General features: G+C 43.1%; 1 protein-coding gene across 2 annotated transcripts in view; it reads left to right on the top strand.

The window, feature by feature from the left end:
• Nucleotides 1-10176: 10176 nt before the first annotated feature.
• The window catches only part of TECRL (trans-2,3-enoyl-CoA reductase like), a 67285-nt gene continuing 57466 nt past the window's right edge, over nucleotides 10177-19995 (top strand). Inside the window, exon 1 of one of the 2 annotated variants that reach the window (XM_075929237.2) lies at nucleotides 10177-10661. In XM_075929237.2, coding sequence (XP_075785352.1) covers nucleotides 10428-10661 — 234 coding nt within the window. In that variant the 5' untranslated portion in view covers nucleotides 10177-10427. The remainder of the gene's footprint in view (nucleotides 10662-19995) is intronic. The other variant, XM_006127961.5, reaches the window with a different exon arrangement.

Below are 19995 nucleotides of genomic sequence, written 5' to 3' on the forward strand. Positions count from 1 at the left end.
CTGTATCATTCAGATGTAATTTAATGTCTAGCCATCTTCCAGCTGTCTCTCATGTATTAAATTATACATTTATCTGGGGGGAGAGAGGTGGAGGAGAAGCTGTGTAGAATGTCTGTCTGTCTATGGGTTCTCATTCCAAGACTTTTTTTTTGAAGTTGTTCACAACATTCACCCTCTGAAATTTGTCTTGCTCAGTCTCTGCCTGAAGATGACTAAATCTTGAAAAATGTTGTGTCATTTGAGGTACAACATATGTAAGATCCTGCAGTCTTGCAACAGGAGAGAAGGTTCCCAAGAGGCCCAAAATGAACAAAACCAAACTCTTACCACTCTTTCTGGTTGATATACATGATTCTGGTTGAACCATGAAGTGATATACCTACAAAATCCCTTGCTCCTCCCCTTCATGCAAATTAATACTCAGTGAACTCCCAGAAAAAAAATGCTCAATCAAATGGGTGTTTTACATCTAAATTCCATTAGGATAAGTGCTGGTTGATTGTCTCAGTTCACTATGGTGCTCCCAGTTTAACATCTGAAATCCCCTGCTACGTTTGCCCCTCAACATGCCCCGCATCAATTATGGAACGACAGGCCTCCTCTTAGGACCACCAGTGAAGGCAGCTGAGACAGTAGGGTGGCACCATCTCCAACAAGCTCCATATTATGAAATGCCTAGTCACTCTGCCCTACTGCTGATACATGTGGCGCCTGATCCTCGGCTTCTCCAGAGAAGCAAAGAGATGGCTGTACCCCAATTTTATATTGTCCTCATGCCCCCAAACTGTGGGGTGCTGGTTCAGCCCCCACTATAACTTGTACCAGCCTTGGGGTTGCTCTATGTTACGTGGCCAACATGTTCCAGTTGTGTGCCTTCCTCACTAGGCCAGATACCGATTTTTTGGCACCTTTATCCTTTAGTTTCGATGGAGCCAATTTAAGCCAGTAGAGAATGCTTTAGAACTATCTGTCCCAGAAGGGGTATGTTAGATAGATATGTACAATGTAGATATTTCATATAAAAAACTATAGTGTAAATTCCATGACTTAGCCCTTGAAAGTTAGAAGACCCCAAAGTCTTTGGTAACTATTATAATTCAGTCTTTATTTACTTAATCAAATATTCATTTTTTCATTTTGATATTACACTGGTTACTATTATATACCATTTTCTATAACTTTAAAATATATATCTAGCATCTTGTAATAGTGTATATGGTTCTGTGTAGAGAAGATTCTAGCAGTCTACTGTACATGTCCAAATTCCTACTGTGATTGTTCCATAAGTGGATTCTAGTTGTAAAGAATCAACCCACGTAGCAGAATCAACAGAGTTTTTAAAGTCATTAACCCACAAGGCATTCTCCAAGAGGCACGCTGTTAAACTCCTGGCCAGATCAGGTAAAAGGGCACACAAGCAATTTGTGGCCGGCATTTTCAAATATAACAAGGAGTCCGGTGGCACTTTAAAGAGCAACACATGTATTAGGGCATCAGGGTGCAAGCTTTTGTGAGCTACAACTCACTTCCTGAGATGCTTGAAGAGCAAAGAAAAAGATAAAAAAGGAGAGGCTACAGAGATGGGAGTGTGACATCAGTGCTAATTAAATCAGAGTGGATGTGACTTATCTCCAACAGTGATAAGAAGATGAAAGTACCTGAATGGGAAATTACTTATTATCGTGAGAACCACTGCATCTTTCTATTTAAGCCTTTTTTCAGGGTGTCAAATTTGCATATGACTTCTAGCTCAGCAGTTTCTTGTTGTGGTCTGTTTGTGAAGGCTTTTTTGGCCTGAGAATGACAACTTGAAAGTCAGAAACCGTGTGCCAAGGGAGGTGCTCCCCTGCTGGCTTTCATATGTTTTCCGTGCCACCAGACTCGCTGTTGGTTTTGCTGAAACAGACTAAATAAATGTCTATACTGCAAGGCTATTTCAGGATAACAGAGGTATTCTGAAATAGCTACCCTGCGTCTTTTGAATGCATCTGCCATTGCGAAATATAGCTGATGCACTATTTCGGCATCCCTGTAAATCTCATTCCATGAGGGATAAGGGGATGTCTCGAAATAGTGTGTTGCTTTGAAATTTGGCACTGTGTAGACGTGTCAAATTTTGGAATAGCCTATTTCGAAATAGAATTGAAATTAGATACGCAACTTGCATAGCGCAAACCTTGTATCTTATTTTGAGCTAAGGGTGCAGTGTAGACACCCTAACAGGGCTCCCCTACTGAAATCTGCTTTCAAATATGTGTGTGTAAAGTGAAGCATTGAAATTACATACAGAGGCCCCTAATAAAGCTTGAGCACCCACAATTTACTCCAAAGTTAATGGCACGGTCTCCCAAATTAGGCCCTTATTTAATTGCTGAGCTATCAGCTTGATCACCTGCCTAGCTTTAGGCTGGCGTGGGAACAATCATGACTCGGACAATGGAATCTCTGTTGTTGGAACACAGAGCACTCGCTCTCATCAAGGTTCCTGTGGGAAAGGAAGAATTCTTCTTCCACAAAGCCGACAGGAATGTAGGTGATAAAACGGTGATGGGTGAACTACTGTCGACAGGAGCTGGAAGTGACAGAGATGCTGCCTTAACAGCCGAAAATGCTGTAGACTGAAAGGAAATTTCCTTCCCTCCAGAAGGAGGGAAGGATGAGTACAAAATATTAGCACACGTTATTAAGGTGGCAGCAACAACCCAAGGCTATAGAAGGGGCTACAGATCATTGCGAGGCACTGTTTAAAGACACACTAGGGGTGTGTCTAGACTACAGGGTTTTGTCGACAAAAGTGGACTTTTGTCTACAAAACTAAACCTGCATCTACACTACCACTGAGTTCTGTCGACATAACGTCAACAGAACTCAGCAGTTTTGTCGATGCTGGTAAACCTCATTTTATGAGGAATAACACCTTCTGTTGACAATTCTGTCTACAGAAAGCATTATTGCATCTAAACTGTCCTTTGCGTCTACACTACCATGTCGACAAAGCAGCTTGCTTTGTCGACAGAACTGAATGTAGTCTAGACGCTCTTTGTCGATAGAAGCTTTGTCGACAGTATCTGTCGACAAAACTTCTGTCGACAAAAGCCTGAAGTCTAGACGTACCCTAAGAATCAGTCTTCCTCCTTCTGTAATGGACAACCTGTGGCCCATCAGGATCATCCACTGGTGGGCTGAGAGAGAGTTTGCTAATGTGACCACTAGAAGCTGTGGACACTTAACATAAACAAACCATCTCATGGCCCACTAGTGAATTGGCCTTATCCACCGGTGGCCCACCACCGATCTGCACCGACTAGACCTTGGATGGGAGAGGAAACAAGTGGGAAGTGAATTGCAGAAGGTCACCAGGCAAATCAGTGGCAAAGCCAGGACAGGGCAAGTCTCCAAAGTCCCATTGTATAGCCCTAGCCATGACTCAGTCCTGCTGCCTTTCTCCAAATGCTTCTTCCCAGCTACGGGTTCATTTATTGCTGCAAAAGGGCAGCGTGCCAGCATCCCTTCTGTGTGTAAAATCTCCCCTTGCTCAACCACCACAAACCTGTAGTCTGTCTGCCGCCTCTCCACCTGGGGAAGAGGGGAGCAGCCCCACCTGGAAAGCTGCATAAAAACTTGTGTTGCCTGCGTGTGGAAAGCAAGCTGGGCCCAGGTCCTTCCGAACACAGGACTCGGTGGCAGGAAGAGATGTGGAGACAGCTCCTAGAGTTCCACAATGTCAGGGAACCCACAACAACTGGCTCTGCCAACCGTCCTGCCAGACCATGGTAATATTGGCTAATGTTGGCCCAAGCTCGCCACGTGCCTAGTTGGGTTCCACGGAGACATTCCTGGTGAGGCTTTTGGTCTTTCTCCAGTCGACACCCCCCCAGTCTTCGGCTGGGGAACACAGGCATGCACTGTCCTTCTGACAGAGATGGAGAACTTGGCTGTTCCTTCCCCACCCACATGTGCATGTCTGGACAGAGGGAAGCATATTTGGGCCTAAGAATTTTACATTGAAGTATTAAAAAAAAAAAAAAGGCAACCTAATAGCTGCTTACTGTACATCACCTCCCTTTTAAATCTTGGGTTGTCATTCACGCGCCCTGTTTTTGATCATTTTTGGAAGAGTATCTCTCACCTACCTTGCATAAGTGGTTTATTTTCCACCTTTCACACCTCACTCTCTGCTGTCAAGGGTGCTATATTCCACGTCTTACACTCTTGAGTTAATATGAAAAGGAAGTAATTTGATCCTCAATTCCTCAATTTGTATAACTCCTAGTGTTACAAGGGAGGGAGAAAAATTGTTCTCCTTGGCCTCTGAGGACAGGGTAAGCAGCAATGTGCTTAAACTGCAGCAAGGGAGGTTTAGGTTGGACATTAGGAAAAACTTCCTACCTGTCAGGGTTGTGATACACTGGAATAAATTGCCTGGGGAGGGTGTTGAGTCTCCATCACTGGAGATATTTAAGAGCAGGTTGGATAGACATCTATCTGGGATGGTCTAGATGGTGCTTGGTCCTGCTAATAGTGAAGGGGACTGGACTCAATGACCTATCAAGGTCCCTTCCAGTTCTAGTTTTCTATGATAAATCATCACAATTGCCTTCAAAGAGGATTTGTACACCAGATCAACCCTGATTTAATTTACCACCAAAAAATTGATCTCCTATAGCTTTTACTTACCTTTTCACAGAGTGTTGAAGCAATATCAGTAAAAAACATCTGTAAATGTTTCATTGCGTGGAAATTGGTTCTGATCTATTACTGTCCATTTGCCAATATCAGATAATAAATTCATGCCATTCAAATGTATCCAGGAAGTGAAAGATTTTTTTTTTCAGTATCAACAGCAAAGTTTTTATGGTTATAGTTTTAAATCTTTGTATTTCATTTTTAAATGTAGATGCCTACGTCATTACAGAGCGTTTTCTATTCCTGTATTTGCATCTCATCTAATCATCATTGTAATTACTCTTTCATGGGTCTGTCATTTTCAGTGTAATCAATCAGCAGGGAGAAGTTTAAGATACATTTTGTATTTCATAGATCGGGGGTGTTTAAGGCCAGAAAGGATGAGTAACTCATTTAGTGTGACCTTTCTGAAAAATGCATAGAATTTCATCCAATTATCCCAACACTGCGCTTCATAACTTCTGTTTGACTAACACTTATCTTCCAGAAAGCCAACCAGTCTTGACTGTGTGTTCTTCTCTGATGTTTGCTCTCCTGCATTTTCATTTAGTCCACTACAGTTAACACCAATCTATCGGCTTCCCAGTGATCTAAAGAGTTAGACTAAATTGTATCAGATTTGTCTGTATTTGTTCTACTTGGCATATTGGCTCCTCTGTGGCTGTCGCTCATGTCAAAACTATTATCTAGTTTCTGAGTTGAAGGGTGGACCACTTCATCCGTCACAATGTAATTTTCCATTTGGCTAAGAACAGAGAAATATCATTTTTGTAGATTTTTTTTTTTTATTTGTGAAGCTACCCAGATGCTACTGTGCTGAGTGCTAATATAAGAACTATATTAAATATAAGGTAGACAGATCTAAGGAGAGATCCTTTTTCCAGATTAACTCTTTCTGCAAGCTTTAGGCTCTGTCTAGATTTGGAGCTAAGGGTACAAATCCCAGTTTACATGGACATATTTACTAAAAGTTGCACCTCTCTAAATGGGGACACTCTTGTCCGGCAACATTTGTGGTCCAGCAGATCAATGGATGTTCGTAGACCAGATGCCCCAGGGTTGGGAGCCCAGTGCCAAGAGGACTGGGACTGGAGCCGCAATAGTCGACTGCCATGGGGCTCATGTTGGGCCTGTGGCATCCCCTGGCAGTGGGGTCAGGGCCTGGGCATTACCACCTTTCTTCCGCTTTGATATGGGTTAATCTCCATAGTCATTTCTTCTAGGGTTGGCAGGCTAGAGGACCGGTGGCGGGGGACCTCCCCGGTCTGGTTTAGGTTGGACATCAGGAAAAACTTCCTGCTTGTCAGGGTGGTTAAACACTGGAATAAATTGCCCTGGGAGGTTGTGGAATCTCCATCCCTGGAGATATTTAAGAGCAGGTTAAATAGACATCTATCAGGGATGGTCTAGATGGTGCTTGATCCTGCCATGAGAGCAGGGGACTGGACTCAATGACCTATCAAGATCCCTTCCAGTTCTAGTGTTCTATGCTTCTATAGTTTTCCATTACAGTGTCCTCCTCCTCCTGTTTCCATTGGCGTCAAAATATTAATATCCATTGGATTAGGTGTAGGCCTTTTTATTCCCTGTTGTCATCCCATTTCTCTTTGGTCGTAACTGATAAGGTGAGATCAACATTATAACAGGAAAATAACATATACAGGCCTAATCCTGGGCCGATTTATGCTTGTGCTTAGCTTCATGTACTGTGGTTTGTTGTGGTGAAACCAGTTGGATTACTCACCCAGAGGAAGTTAAGTGTCTGAAAGGCCAGGGCCTTAGAATAGAAATTTTATTTTCAGTCTGAGACTGTCATATTAATTTCAATGCATTCTCCTTTCCATTCCGGTGATTTCCCAGATATTGCATAGTGCCTCTTTGTGTTCAGCAATATCATAGGTAGACTGCTTATTTATGTTTAAGGAATGGTTGCTTTAAAGCTAACAGTCCTTATTTTCAGTGCACTGGTTGTAAACTTTTATCTTGCTGATGTTCAACGGATACACAGGCTGGATTATCGTACGATGGCACCCTTTGTCCTTAAAACCGGGTGGGATGACTTTTTCTGTGCCTACCCTTCAGGACCCATAACTGCAAGGCTGATCTTGATATGGGGGATGGAGTCAGTCTTCATTTGGTGCTATGCCCAAAATGCCCCGGAGATTGAGCAGGAAAAGGAGTGTAGTTCCATGTATATGGGAGAGAGGTGTTCCTGCTAACTAAGTGCCATTTAATGGCAACGCTCTGTGTAGCTCATTAGTTCAGTGAGACATTTGAGATGGAAAACATCAATATGGTGCCACTGCTTGGCTCACCCTGAATGTCTTTTCATCTCATCTATGCCTAGACTGCATCTCTCTGTTGGCAGAGGGATGCAGATTAGGCAGGTCGACATTGCAAATGAAGCAGGGATTTAAATATCCCATGCTTAATTTGCATAAAAATGGCTGCCATTTTTGCCGCCTCAGCACTTTGTTGGCAAAAAGCAGCAGTCTAGAGGGGGATCTGTCGAGAAAGAAAGACTTTTTCAACAGATCCTGTAAACCTCCTTGCAGGAGGCATAAGGGATCTGTCGAAAAAGGCTTACTTTCTCAACAGATCCCCCTCTAGACTGCCACTTTTTGCTGACAAAGTGCTGAGTCGGCAAAAAAGGCAGCCATTTTAATGCAAATTAAGTGTGGGATATTTAAATCCCTGCTTCATATGCAATGTCGACCTGCCTAATCTGCATCCCTCTGCCAACAGAGAGATGCAGTCTAGACATACCCTCAGTGAGAAATGCAACCGTAGTAAGGGCATGATGAAAACGTGTTTTGTTTTAGCCAGACCTTTATTTAAAATTCTACCAGACTGACCCAGCACTGCTCAGGTCCTCAACTCATTTTTTTTAAATAAAAGGAAATTGTACGTGCTTTGTTGAAATGATGGCATTTTCCAGAAATACAGTGTTATTTTTATTAAGATAATTTTAGTCTACTTTTCAAATGGGAATTCCATCATCCCTATAAGCTCTTATAATTTACAATGTTTTAACTAAAAAGAGTTCGGGTCAGTTTGGTTTCCAGTAACATTGTCTCCTCATTTTCAGACCTTAATGCTTGATTTAGCTGGGCCAAAACAGATCATGGCTCCAAATTTCTCTGGCCATGTCTGCACAAGGAGATTATTTCAAAATGACTAAATTCGACTTAAGAACTCCCGATTTAATACATTCAAACTTGCATGTCCTCGTTATTGGGAAGCGTGGAATGTCCTCGCTATGGGGAACCATGGAATGTCGTTTGAGGCGGGCTCTGTTAATGTGGACATGCTACCTTGGACTCAGAGCACCAGGAAGCACTCTGGGAAGCTGCAGGAGGCCTCCTGGGGGCCATTTAGCACAATTTAGCAGCACCAGAGTGTCCACACTATCGTTATTTCGAACGTACAAGTTCAGAATTGGCATTATTCCTCATAAAAAGCAGGACTAAAGAGTTCAAATTCCACTGCCCGTTATTTTGGAATAAATGGCATGGTAGTGTGAATGGCACTGCTTACTAATTCAGACTTGAAGGGGGGTGTTACTTTGTACTAAGGTCCTAGTGTAGACCAGGACTCTGTGTTATCTCTTTTCTCTAAGGTTTATTGAGAAGCAATCCTGTTCCAGGGTCATCTCGGTTTTCTGGCTCATCTGGGTTCAGTCTCTTTCAACATTTACTCCGTTATGTCAATTTTGAGGATTATACTTGATTTGGTGATTCTGTCACTTTTCTGTTTGATTTTATGAGAAGCAATCCCATTCCAGACACATCCTGTTTTCCTGGCACAACCAAACCCTTACATTACTTTAAGTTATGATCAGAGGAAACTTTATACTAAATTTGGTGGTCCTAGCTCTTACCATTTGGAAGGAGTTCTTGATCAGACACACAGACAAACTTTTTAAAATTCCTAATCCAGGTTCATCCTATTTTTCTGCTTCATCTTGGTTCAATCTCTTTCAACATTTGCTCCGTTATGTCAATTTTGAGGCCTTTACTTGATTTGCTAATTCTGTCTCTTTTCTGTTTGCTTTTATGAGAAGCAATCCCATTTGCAGGCACGTCCCATTTTCCTGGCATATGTCTTCAGTTTATCTCATTTCTGGAAAGCATATTGGAGAAGCAATTCCATTCCAGGCACATCCCATTTTCCTTGTACAACCAAACCCTTATTTGGCTTTAAGTTATGGTAAGAGGAAGCTGCCTGCCAAATTTGGTGGTCCTAGCTCATACTGTTTAGGCAGAAATCTTCAGAGAGGTAGCTGAGTTAGGCTATGTCTAGACTGCAAGCTTCTTTTGGAAGAAGCTTTTCTGGAAGAGATCATCCGGAAAAACATTTCTGAAAGAGAGTGTCTACACAGCAAGAGCAGAACGAAAAAGCAATCTGCTTTTTTGAAAGATAGCGTTCACATTGATTGGACTCTATCTCACATTTCAGTTGAGATTACTGCAGACGGAGTGGCCATCAGGATACCTGTGCTTTTTCCTAAAGGCCTCTGCTTTCAAAAAAACACTCTCTTCCACATCCACACACACCTTTTTCCGAACAAGCTTTTTCGGAAAAGGCTTCTTCCTCGTAGAAAGAGGTTTACTGCTGTCAGAAAAACACCTCCGTTCTTTTGACTTTCCTTTGAAAGAACACAATAGCAGTGTGGCTGTAAGTGTATTTTTTCTGGAAAAACTCTGCAATGTAGACATACCCTTTGTCTATAATGGGAAAAACTTAAAAAACAACAAATAGTCTTGCAACATCTTAAAGACTAACAAAACATGTAGATGGTATCATGAACTTTCATGGACACAAACCATTTCTTCAGTACCCATTGTTTGGTTTGTTTAGGAGGAGTTCTTGGCCAAACAAACAGACAAACTCTCTAAAACATGTATTAGATTAAGGCCTCTTAGTTTAGTGTGGAACACCAGAAAAAGGGCTAACACCATCTTGAATTTTGGCTTGGAGTGGGGGAGAGGAGCGTTCAAATTACCCAGTAAGTTTCTTAAGCAGGTACATAACTTTAAGTACACGAAGAGTCCCACGGATTTCATTCTTTTTGAGCATGAACACTTTCCTGAAATGGAGACTTGCAATGGTATAATTTCTTTGGCTCCAGTGGTATTGGTGTAGCTGAGGAGAGAATTCTGCTTTGACTATGTAACATACCACGCATTGCATTCAGTGTAGCCAAATGCCAAACCTTTTCTGCCACCGGGGTATGTCAGCGACTCTCAAGTTCTGCTGATGAACTCTTGGCATTTTGTTGTTTTAACTTCCCCATGTGCATCAGCAGGCATCTCGGGGGGAGATGACATTTCACATATTTGTTTTCACATATGGACATGTTCAAACATCTAACCCAGATAGATAACTGTGGAATCCATTGCATTTCATTCCTAATCTCTTTCTGGCCCTGGAGTTTCAGGGACTGGCTTGTCATATTACAGAATCAAGATAAAGCGCGAAAGTAGGATGTGTCGTTTCAAATGCTGTTTAAAAAAAAAGCAGCAACGCAGCACATCACAATAGCAAGTTAAATATAGAAATGGATTAGAGAGTCATTGTTTTCAGTGCTGCTAAATAAGACTGGACTCTCAAAATGGAATGCCACTTGACCTTTCATGTCTCATCAGTCCATACTTGTATTTAACTGATGCAGGGAGGACACATTTCCCCCTTGGAAGTGTCCTGTGTCGACATGACAGTTGCTACTGCTGGGTCACACAATGTTTAGGAGGCATAAACCCAGCACGCCGGAACACAAGAAGGACTTTCCTGTGCATGGAGCCACACTGCCGAGCCTCCAGAATGACACAAGGTCTTTTTTCAACTTGTCTCAGCTTGTTCTCTCTGCTGGCCATCTCAGACCATCGCCTGTGTTGCGACATTCAAAGATCACGTACTTCGAAGTGGAAATCCTGGATGCCCAAAGTAAGAGGCAGATCTGCGTGGTGGATAAGGTGAGCCGTGTGGCACAGGGTGGGAGGCAAAAGATGCCGTTTGGGGGTTGCGTTTCCCTGCAGTGTCATATTATCCCAATGTGGATTTCATCTTATTCATCTTGCTGGGACAGGTGCAAAATGTCTCCTTATTCACAGGCCTTCAGTTGTTTTTCCCTCATATTCTAAACCCTTGGCAAATAAATCAGGCTATTTATACCTGCTGGCTGGTCAGCAGAATCAAGCAGACAGTTTGCCTTTGTCTTAAAGTTTGCAAAGATTGCAATGCTTATTTCAGGGCCTAATATATAAACAGTCACTTTAGGAAAGTGAATTCAGATTTATACGATATTTGCAAAGGTTTGTGTCACTGCGGTACCAGAGGGACTGTCTAGTGTCCAAATGCATTTGGCCGAAGCCCGTTTATCCAAACGGGACATGGACTGCAAAGTAGATTTTCACTTAGGGCAGTCTGGCTAGGAGAGATTTTTGTGTTACTGATGTGCAAACAGGGGATTATGTTGCACTTAGTGATGAGGGGTTTGGATAAGACTGGATTCTACCTCCTAAGTAAAGGAGGCTCGAGAAAATATCTCAAGTGGCTTTATCGGAAAAATAAACATTTTCGCCACAGATTTCTATTGCCGATTGCACGGAAGGCCCTTGACGTTGGGAGAAGAGAGGGTGCTTCATTTGGGCGTAGAGAATATGTGACTAGGTGGACTCAAAGTGGCCGACTCAATGGTTTGCCTGAGATGTGTTCTTTGCAAATATGGGACAGACGTACAGGAGCACAGGGGGTTGTAGCAGAGCTACATACACTGGTATAGGTTGGACCTCTCTGGTCCACCACCTGTGGGACTTGACTGATCCCAGATGAGGGATTTTGCTGGACCAGCGGAGGTCACATCTGACCCCTCTGCCACTGTTCCTCCCCCCTTCCGTATGGCCCATGCCGACCTACTGGGCTTCCAGTCAACCCCCCTCTGGCGGTGCAGCAGCTTCTCAGCTCCCGGGCCCCCCAGGCAGCCCATCTGGGCCACGCACCAGCTCTCACCTTCCTATCTGCAACCCAGATGGGCCATGCACCAGGCTAACGGCACCTCCTCCCCCCGCTGCATTGTGTCAGTCTCCCCTCTCCTCTGTGCAGCGCACCAGGCTCCCGACCCACCCTTCCTGTGCTTGGACTCTCTGACCCTGGAACATCCATGGTCCAGCAGGACCAGACCAGAGTCTGATCTGGACCAGAGTCCTGGTTTAAAGAGGTGTTGCCTGTATTTAGTCATGATGGATAACTGTAAATATAGGGTCTGATCATGAGCTGGCAAAACCCAGCATCGTGTCAATGGATCAGTGCCCCGTGCGTACCAGCACGTGATCTGACCTCTTGTACTTTGCTGTGCACATTTGTGCCAGGCACATTTCTTTAGCCTGAGTGTACAACAGTCGCATGGTGCAGCGGAATACAGAGACTTCTCCTTTGGCGAAGCAGTGACGGTTTATCATCTTCCCCACTGAGAATTCTTGTTCCTGCCACTGAAACAAATAGCTGAGATGTATAAAGATACTTATTTGAACATCTTTTATATGTGCTCACTGGGATACACCCAAGGATTTCCAGTGCACACGGTTTTTTCAAGTAGCATTCTGAAGTAGGGATATACAGTTAATATTAAATAAATACATTAGCCTGTTGATATTAATTATCGCAAAATATGTTATGATCAATGCAAATATAATACACGATGAATAAATAAATAAATGCCTATACTGTAGAACTCACCGAGGGCATGTCTACACTAGGAAATTATTTTGAAATAACTACATTTGAAAGAATAACTCCTAAAATAACGAAATTGAAATAGCACGTCCCCACAACAGGGGAGCCTTGAAATTAGTCGAAGGCAGGCTCTGTTATCGCAGACTTAGAGCCCCAGGAAGTACTGGGAATAGTTCTTTCGAAACAGCAGCACCAGAGCATCCATACTACCGCTATTTCGAAATAACTATTTCCTACTAAGCATTATTCCCTGAGGAAAGCAGGAGTACAGATTTCAAAATAACCGTCTTGTTATTTTGAAATAACGGGCTTGATAGCATGGACGATCCTCTTATTCTTTCACAATAAAGGGAGTGAATTTGAAATAACTCTCTAGTGTAGACCAGGGCTAAATTAAGACTAATACTAATATGTTTTGAAAACCTTACACTGAATAAAGGCTCCAGATAAAAAAGCATGTAAGCATTTACCTAGCTTCAGGTTCACCAGCTGTCCTGTTGACTTGATGGAATTCACGGTAAGAGGAGCAGAATTAGTTCAGTGCTGAGTCTCTATGAAAAATCCCACTCTACATGATTTGTTTAAATACACTTGCTGTCCTGCAATATCGACCAGCCGGGGAGACCAGAGGGCTTGGTTTAGTCCTGATGCAGTAGAACCCCATTCGTCTGATCTAATGGGAACCAGGGCCAGACTGGATCATCCAGAGAATGGGAAAGTCTGAGGCTGCGGCAAGGTCTACCCCTGCCGCCAGCCTCCAGTCATCGTACAGAGAGATCATGGGGAAAAATAACAGCGGATTCAGATTTCCAAAGCTGCCTCAGGAGTTTGGATTTTCTATATCTGTTCCTCCAAGACTTCAAACCCCATAGAATACTACAAAAACCCAATGTGACTCTCATGCTACAGATTAGCACGTTAAATAATACACACCACAGATGAATACATGGATTCTCAATGCCAACTAGCACTCACAGGTATCGGTACACCCCATTTCTGTGGCTTATCACAGCAACAAAGAGAACATTGTGCTGCATTTCACACAGCCTGCTGCTTAATTACATGTAGCATAGACACAGCCCTAACATGACACTCGTAATGTCTGCTTTCTGTTTCTAATGTAATTGCTGTTAGTTTCACTTCTCAGCACTGCGCATAATTATTTCTTGTCAAGATTAGTAACAGGCAGGCACATTTATGTATATGAATATATAGTTATTCATATATAGAGATAATTTTTATTTCATATAAATGTGCGCATATATATATAAATTCACACACACACATATATAATACACTTATGCAGTCCTTGCAAATTTTTAGCAATTCAGAGCAAGCTGCTGCTAAGCAAATGCACGCGTAATATTCCCAGTTTAATTAATGTGACTAGAAATCTAAATCAGTAACAGCAGAACAAGGGCCTCTTTGTCTCTCCCTCTTACGGACGTGCCAGTGGCCTAAAAGAAGTACCACGCACTGCTACCCCATGGGTTAGTTGTCATTTCACATGCACGGAAATCCTATTGGCGTTGATAGAAGATTTGTGTTTTCTAAAGGCAACTATCAACCTCCAGCTGTGGGCTGTGTAGCAAGGAAGATTGTCTTGTGGCTAAGGCAGTGAAGTCGGGTTTAGGAGATTTAGGTTCAACTGATCATAGACTTTTTGTGTGATCTAGGGTAAGTCACTTATTACTCTGGGCCTTAATTTGCCTCCTATAAAATGAGAGAAACAACATTTCCTTTCTCTTATCTCTGAAGACTGTAACTCTTTGGGGCTGCCTCTTAGTATGTCTATGTAGAGTGCCTAGCACTAAAAGGGCCTAATCTGGTTTAAGCCTGCTTTGTTTATTAACTAATCATGAAAGTGAGATACTTAAATAGAGAGAAATTGACTCATTATTTCTTTCTTTTATAATCTTTATGGGTAGGTCTACACTGCATTCCTCTTTCGAGAGAGGAATGCAAATGCACACAAACGAAATTGCAAATGACGTGCGGATTTGAATTTCCCATGCTTCATTTGCATAATCGCGGCCAGCTGCTTTTTCGAAATACCGTATTTTGAGGTAAAAAAATGCTGTTTAGCATATTTTGAGGTAAAAAAGTGGTTATTTTGAGAAAAAAACCTTCTTTTGAAATAACCCTTAAACCTCATTTTATAAGGAGTTAGGATTATTTCAAAAGAAGGATTTTTTCTCTGAATAACCGCATCTTAACAGCGTTTTTTACCTCAAAATAGGGCATTATGAAAAAAGCGGCTGGCCGCGACTATGCAAATGAACCGTGGGAAATTCAAATCCGCACTTCAGTTGCAATATCGTTTGTCTGCATTTGCATTCCTCTCTCGAAAGAGGAATGCAATGTAGACATACTCTATGGGGGAAAGATGTCACTAGTTGCAAACAGAGTAAAGTTTCTGCAGGGCGAGGTAGAGGAAAGAAGTAAGTGTAATTCTGCAGTGCCAAACCCCAAAATGGAAAAAAATAATCGTCAGGACACCTCCCCCACCTTCTCACCTTGTGAGATTATCTTAAAAATCATGGCACGTAAATACTAATCAATAGGAGTTTCTTTTTACTGTTTTATGTTTTCTAAGCTTGTAGGTTTTTTCTTCAAAATGTCAGGCTTTTCTCTGAAATCACAAAGGCTAGAAATATTTTTTTTAAAAAGCCAAAATTCTCACATAATCCTCTGCCTCCAAGAGCGGGGGCTTAAAAAAAAAACCTACAAGTGCAAGATTTATGCTAAAATCACAAGAGTTGGTGGCACTGATCCTACATTTGGCGTAGGTGCGTGTATGCCGTAGATGTGCTGTGTACAATTAATACTAAAAATACCTAGCTCTTGGGATTCTGCTAGGAATGTGGTTATACCAGTGAAGCAAGGAGCAGATGAAAATAGCAGCATTCAACTATCAGAGCCCCTCATATTATCCGCTCATATATGCATAGTATACATATATTGTGACTATAAAATCTGTGCCCCAAAGAGCTTTCAGCCTTCCAGGTGATGAGCGTTCTAGCTCAATCCAGCAAAACCCTCAAGCATATGTGCCATGGGAAGCATATAACTAACCCCATGGTCTTTAGTGAGACTGCTCGTGTGCTAAATTTTAAGCCCAGGTTCAATATTTTGTTGGCTGAGGCTATAGCATGGTGCACTAGCAAGACTAAATCCTTAAAACTCAATCCAGGAAAGTGTCTCTAGTCCCTTTGAACACTTACCACATGCTCCCCTAGAAGCAATTGGTCAACATGGGCCTAGCACAAGATGGTGAAAGAAGGTCGGTTTTATCAGCATGTAGATATAATGTGTGCGTTATTCATGTATAGTGAAGCATGAGTGTAGACTACCAATATGTGTCAGTAAAAATGTAGCCATGTATTTAAATGAAATATCAAAACAGTTCAAAAGAAGAGGGGTATGTTTGGGGGTGGGGGGATGAGCAGAGGGAATTAGTGTCAGTGACATCTAAGTGAGGTGGTGGTTGGTATTTTATTTAGTGTGTCGACTTTTCAATTGGGACAACCTCAGAAATTATATGTTACTGAAAAAAAATAGTCTGGAGATTTTCTGAGACATTCCAAAAGCTCATATATCTTTAATATTTTTTTGATTGAGTGGTTCTTCAAAATTTCCCCAAAGCTCTCTTCGAGCCATTTTAGACAAAAAAGATTTGTTTTGACAATGTTAGAAAGTTGAAGGAAGAATCAGAAAGTTGAAGGTATTTTAATTACATAGCTGGAGTTGACATACCTTGATTCATGTTTCCCCGCCATCCCAACAGCGAGAGGTCAATGGGAGCAAACGCTCCCGTCGGCTTCCCTTACTCTTAGCACAAACAGAAGTAGCAGCAGCTGTCTGGGGCACCCTCTGAGTTGGATTTAGCGAGTCTTAACTAGACCTGCTAAATCAAACTCCGGAAGATCAATTGAGGCAGCAACAATCTTCTGTTTCGTGAAGACATGGCTTTAGAATGGTAAGTGTTTTGCAGACTTAGCCCACATCCTTCAAACTCTTGGGTACTACTTAAATGTGCTTATCTGAGGACTGTTAGTGACTGCAGTGAAGCTACTCACACGAGTAAAGTTACTCGCTTGCAGTTTTGGAGTGGAAGGCCCTAATCCTTCAAGGAGAATTGTGTGGGTTGAACCCTGTGCCCACATGACACCCCAGTGGAATCAAAGTGGGCTCAGGCAAGCAGAAAGGGTGCAGCTGCCCAGATCCCTTTGCACTATAGTGTTATAGCTCCTCCCCTTCCCACCACGCCCGTAAGAAGTTACTTCAGCACGTGTCATGCAGTCGCTTTGCGTATGACACACAAAAAGGTAAAATCCAAGTGACGGTTGGGGACACCTCAGTGATACAGGCCGACCTGGGTTGTGTGGTAACACTAATTCGTTTACATGAAATCTATTTTAGAGCACACAAACATAAGCCTATGTCCCCACTCATAGAGAATGTGCCTCGCACTTATACAGGGGGGCCAACAGCTTTTGAGAGCCCCAAGGCAAAGTGAGGTGAGGCCCGACTCTGGGCCATGGGAAGGGGCGGAGCCTCAGGCAGAAGGGCTAGGGCTTGGGCAGCCAGCTCTCCTTGCCACCCAAATGGCGGTGCTGCCCCTCGCCCCCAGTCCTCAAGCTGCACAGAACTTGCAGACCAGTGCTTGGGCGGTGATTTAAAGGTCCAGGGGCGCTTGATGCTACTAGGCCCTGGGGCAACTGCCCTCTTTACTCGGCCTGTTGGTGGGCCTCCACTTATGAAGTGGCGCACTGTACCCTGGAAAGCAAAGACCATGAAAAGTACAAGAGAGGTCATGGTAGAAAACTAGATGAACATGAGATCCTGATCTGATGCTGGATCTAAGAAGCTGTCCGGGATCTTTTGATGTATAGATGGAGGAGTATCAAGGCGGCGTAGGGAGGAGGCATTACCTCTCTCTATGGCATTCGTGAGACTCTTACTGGAATCCTGTCTCCAGTCCAGGTGTCCAAAAAGGATATTGACAAATTGGAAAGGGCTCACAAAAGAGCTACACCAGTGGTGTGAGGTCTGGCAAGCTACAGCTGGCTGAAACATCGTGCATACAAAAAAATCAAAACAATTGAAATGTTTTAATGAACACTCCTTACGATGTTTCAGCCAGCTTTATTGGTACCTCATTCCAAAATCCTGACATCCTTTACTTGTAAGGTTCTATATGCTGTTAAATCAACTCCGCCATTTTTGTTTCTGGCTCTGTGTTTGCCCCGTGGCATTTTGTCTTCGGATCAGCTTGTGGGAACATGCATTCTCCAACGAAGCTTGCGCAGCATACATAATTCGGCATGGGTTGCTTGTAAGGCAGAATGTGTTGGACAATTTTGTTTTGCAAGACAGCTCACCTCTGGGAAAGCAACAGAGAAAGCTTTCCTCATCACCAGTGTTTCAGCTGGTCAGGGATGCAATTCGGCATTTTGTTGGCCGAGCCCAGGACTTGCGCCTCTTGTAGGGAAGGAATATCTTTCCTGTGAGCTTTCTGAGGTCTGCACAAGAGGACAGGAGATCCTCTTGTCCACGTTCTAACACACAGAGGAGAGGAGATCCTCTCCTGGCCCTCTGAAGACTTTGGGAACTCCACTTTCCCTCTGCTCTGCAAACTAGCCCCTGCCGAACCACGGCCCTTTCCCATTGCAATTCCACTCTCCCATGCCATTTTCTACATGCCCACAATAAGCACAGGAATGCTAGAGGCATCATTACCAACTCTTGGGACTGTGTTGAAAGTCTCATGATTTTAGGAGTGTTCTTAAAGCTCCAGCTCCTAGTCTACATCTACACTATGAGGTTTCTCATCAAAAAACATGCTAATGAGGGACTCACTTACATGAATTATGATCTCATTTGCATATTTTCTGCCTATCCGTTTTTGCACAAGACTGGTATACCTTCTTTTTGGGGACATAAGGATCTTGCAGAAAAAGGGGGGTTTGCACAAAAAGACAACATCCACATGGCTTGTTTTTGCACAAAGCTCCCCCAGTGCAAAAATGGAGCGACAGAAAATATGCAAATGAGATTTACTCATGCAAACAAGTCCCTTATTAGCATATTTTTCTGAGTAAATTCAAAGTGTAGATGTAGCCCTAGAGTCTTGTGATTGTGAGCCTTTTAATTTTTGGTGGTTTTTTTTAATTGTTCTTCAGTTTCTCGCAATCCCAGAGAAAATGTCTACCCGCAGTCCTCCGAAATCGGCAGGCAAATAAACCATCCAGCTTTATCTTGCTTGCTATTTTCTAGTTCATTATTTTTACATCCTCACAATTTGGGGGGGGGAGGGTCCTGCCTCCTGATTTCTGAACGCTTGAAAAGCACGACATCAGAGTGGCGCATTATTGTTCTGCACTTAGGTATATGTAAATTATGTAAACGATGGACTGACCACTGACATTTCTCACTGTGCTTTGATTGGATGTTCTTTTGATCTATGTTTGCACAGCACCTAACTCCATGGGATCTTGCTCCGTGACTGGGGGTTCTCCCATCTTACTAATTAGCATCATTATTAATCCGTGTAATTCTAGGCCCCCTGTTGCTCTATGATATTGTGTAATCAGCGAAAGCCACAGCGCAGCATTAAGCCTGATTTGGATTTCGCTCACACCAGTTTTACGCTGGTGCCACTCTGTTGGCGAACTGAGCCTTCAAACTGGGCAAGGGACCATCTGTTGGTTCTTCATTTGTGTAGCACCTCACACAAGGTGGTGTTGCTCCATGGCGGGGCCTTCTAGAGCTACCATCCACCGTAATTTCAGTGGATTTGCTCTTGTTTTATACTCGTATGGAAGCACAATCCTGGTTTTACAGAAACGAGTCCCCGGTAACATAGCTCACCCAGAAGGCCCTTCACTGAGCTGGGATAATAAAGTTGCTGTTTTCCTCCAAAGCTCACATGCTGCTAAATAAAGCAGGCATGAGTCACACATGTATAATCATCTCTAGCAAGTAAAAATAACTGCCCACACCCTGACCTGTGTGCTGTATTTATAAATGTCACATTCATTAGTAACTGAGCAAATTGCAGCGGGGGAGGTCTAGGTTGGATATTAGGAGAAACTATTTCCCTAGGAGGGGGGTGAAGCACTGGAATGGGTTCTCTAGGGAGGGGGTGGAATCTCCATCCCTAGAGGTTTTTAAGTCTCATCTTGACAAAGCCCTGGCTGGGTTGATTTAGTTGGGATTGGTCCTGTCTTGGGCAAGGGGCTGGACTTGATGACCCCCTGAGCTCTCTTCCAACCCTGGGATTCTATGATTCTATGAAATGTCACCTTTAAAATAGGGCATTGACTGTTCTTGGAGCTGTTCTCTGCAATAGCAGACTATTTCATTTTACATCAGTCTCTCCACTTTGGCTCTGCAATGCATCAGCGAGGGGCGAGGAGAAGTAGCCTGAACTGCTCCTTTCTGCTCGGAAATATACTCAGGTTGTCTCTGAAGATGAGGACAGGTTTTATAACCCTGTCCAGCTGCCAGTACTCACGATCCAGCAGTGATATCAATGGCAACAGCAGAAACCTACATTTTCAGCACCACTAC

This window comes from Pelodiscus sinensis, chromosome 4, assembly GCF_052426305.1.
Source record: "Pelodiscus sinensis isolate ZL-2025 chromosome 4, ASM5242630v1, whole genome shotgun sequence".
Lineage (NCBI taxonomy): Eukaryota > Metazoa > Chordata > Testudines > Trionychidae > Pelodiscus > Pelodiscus sinensis.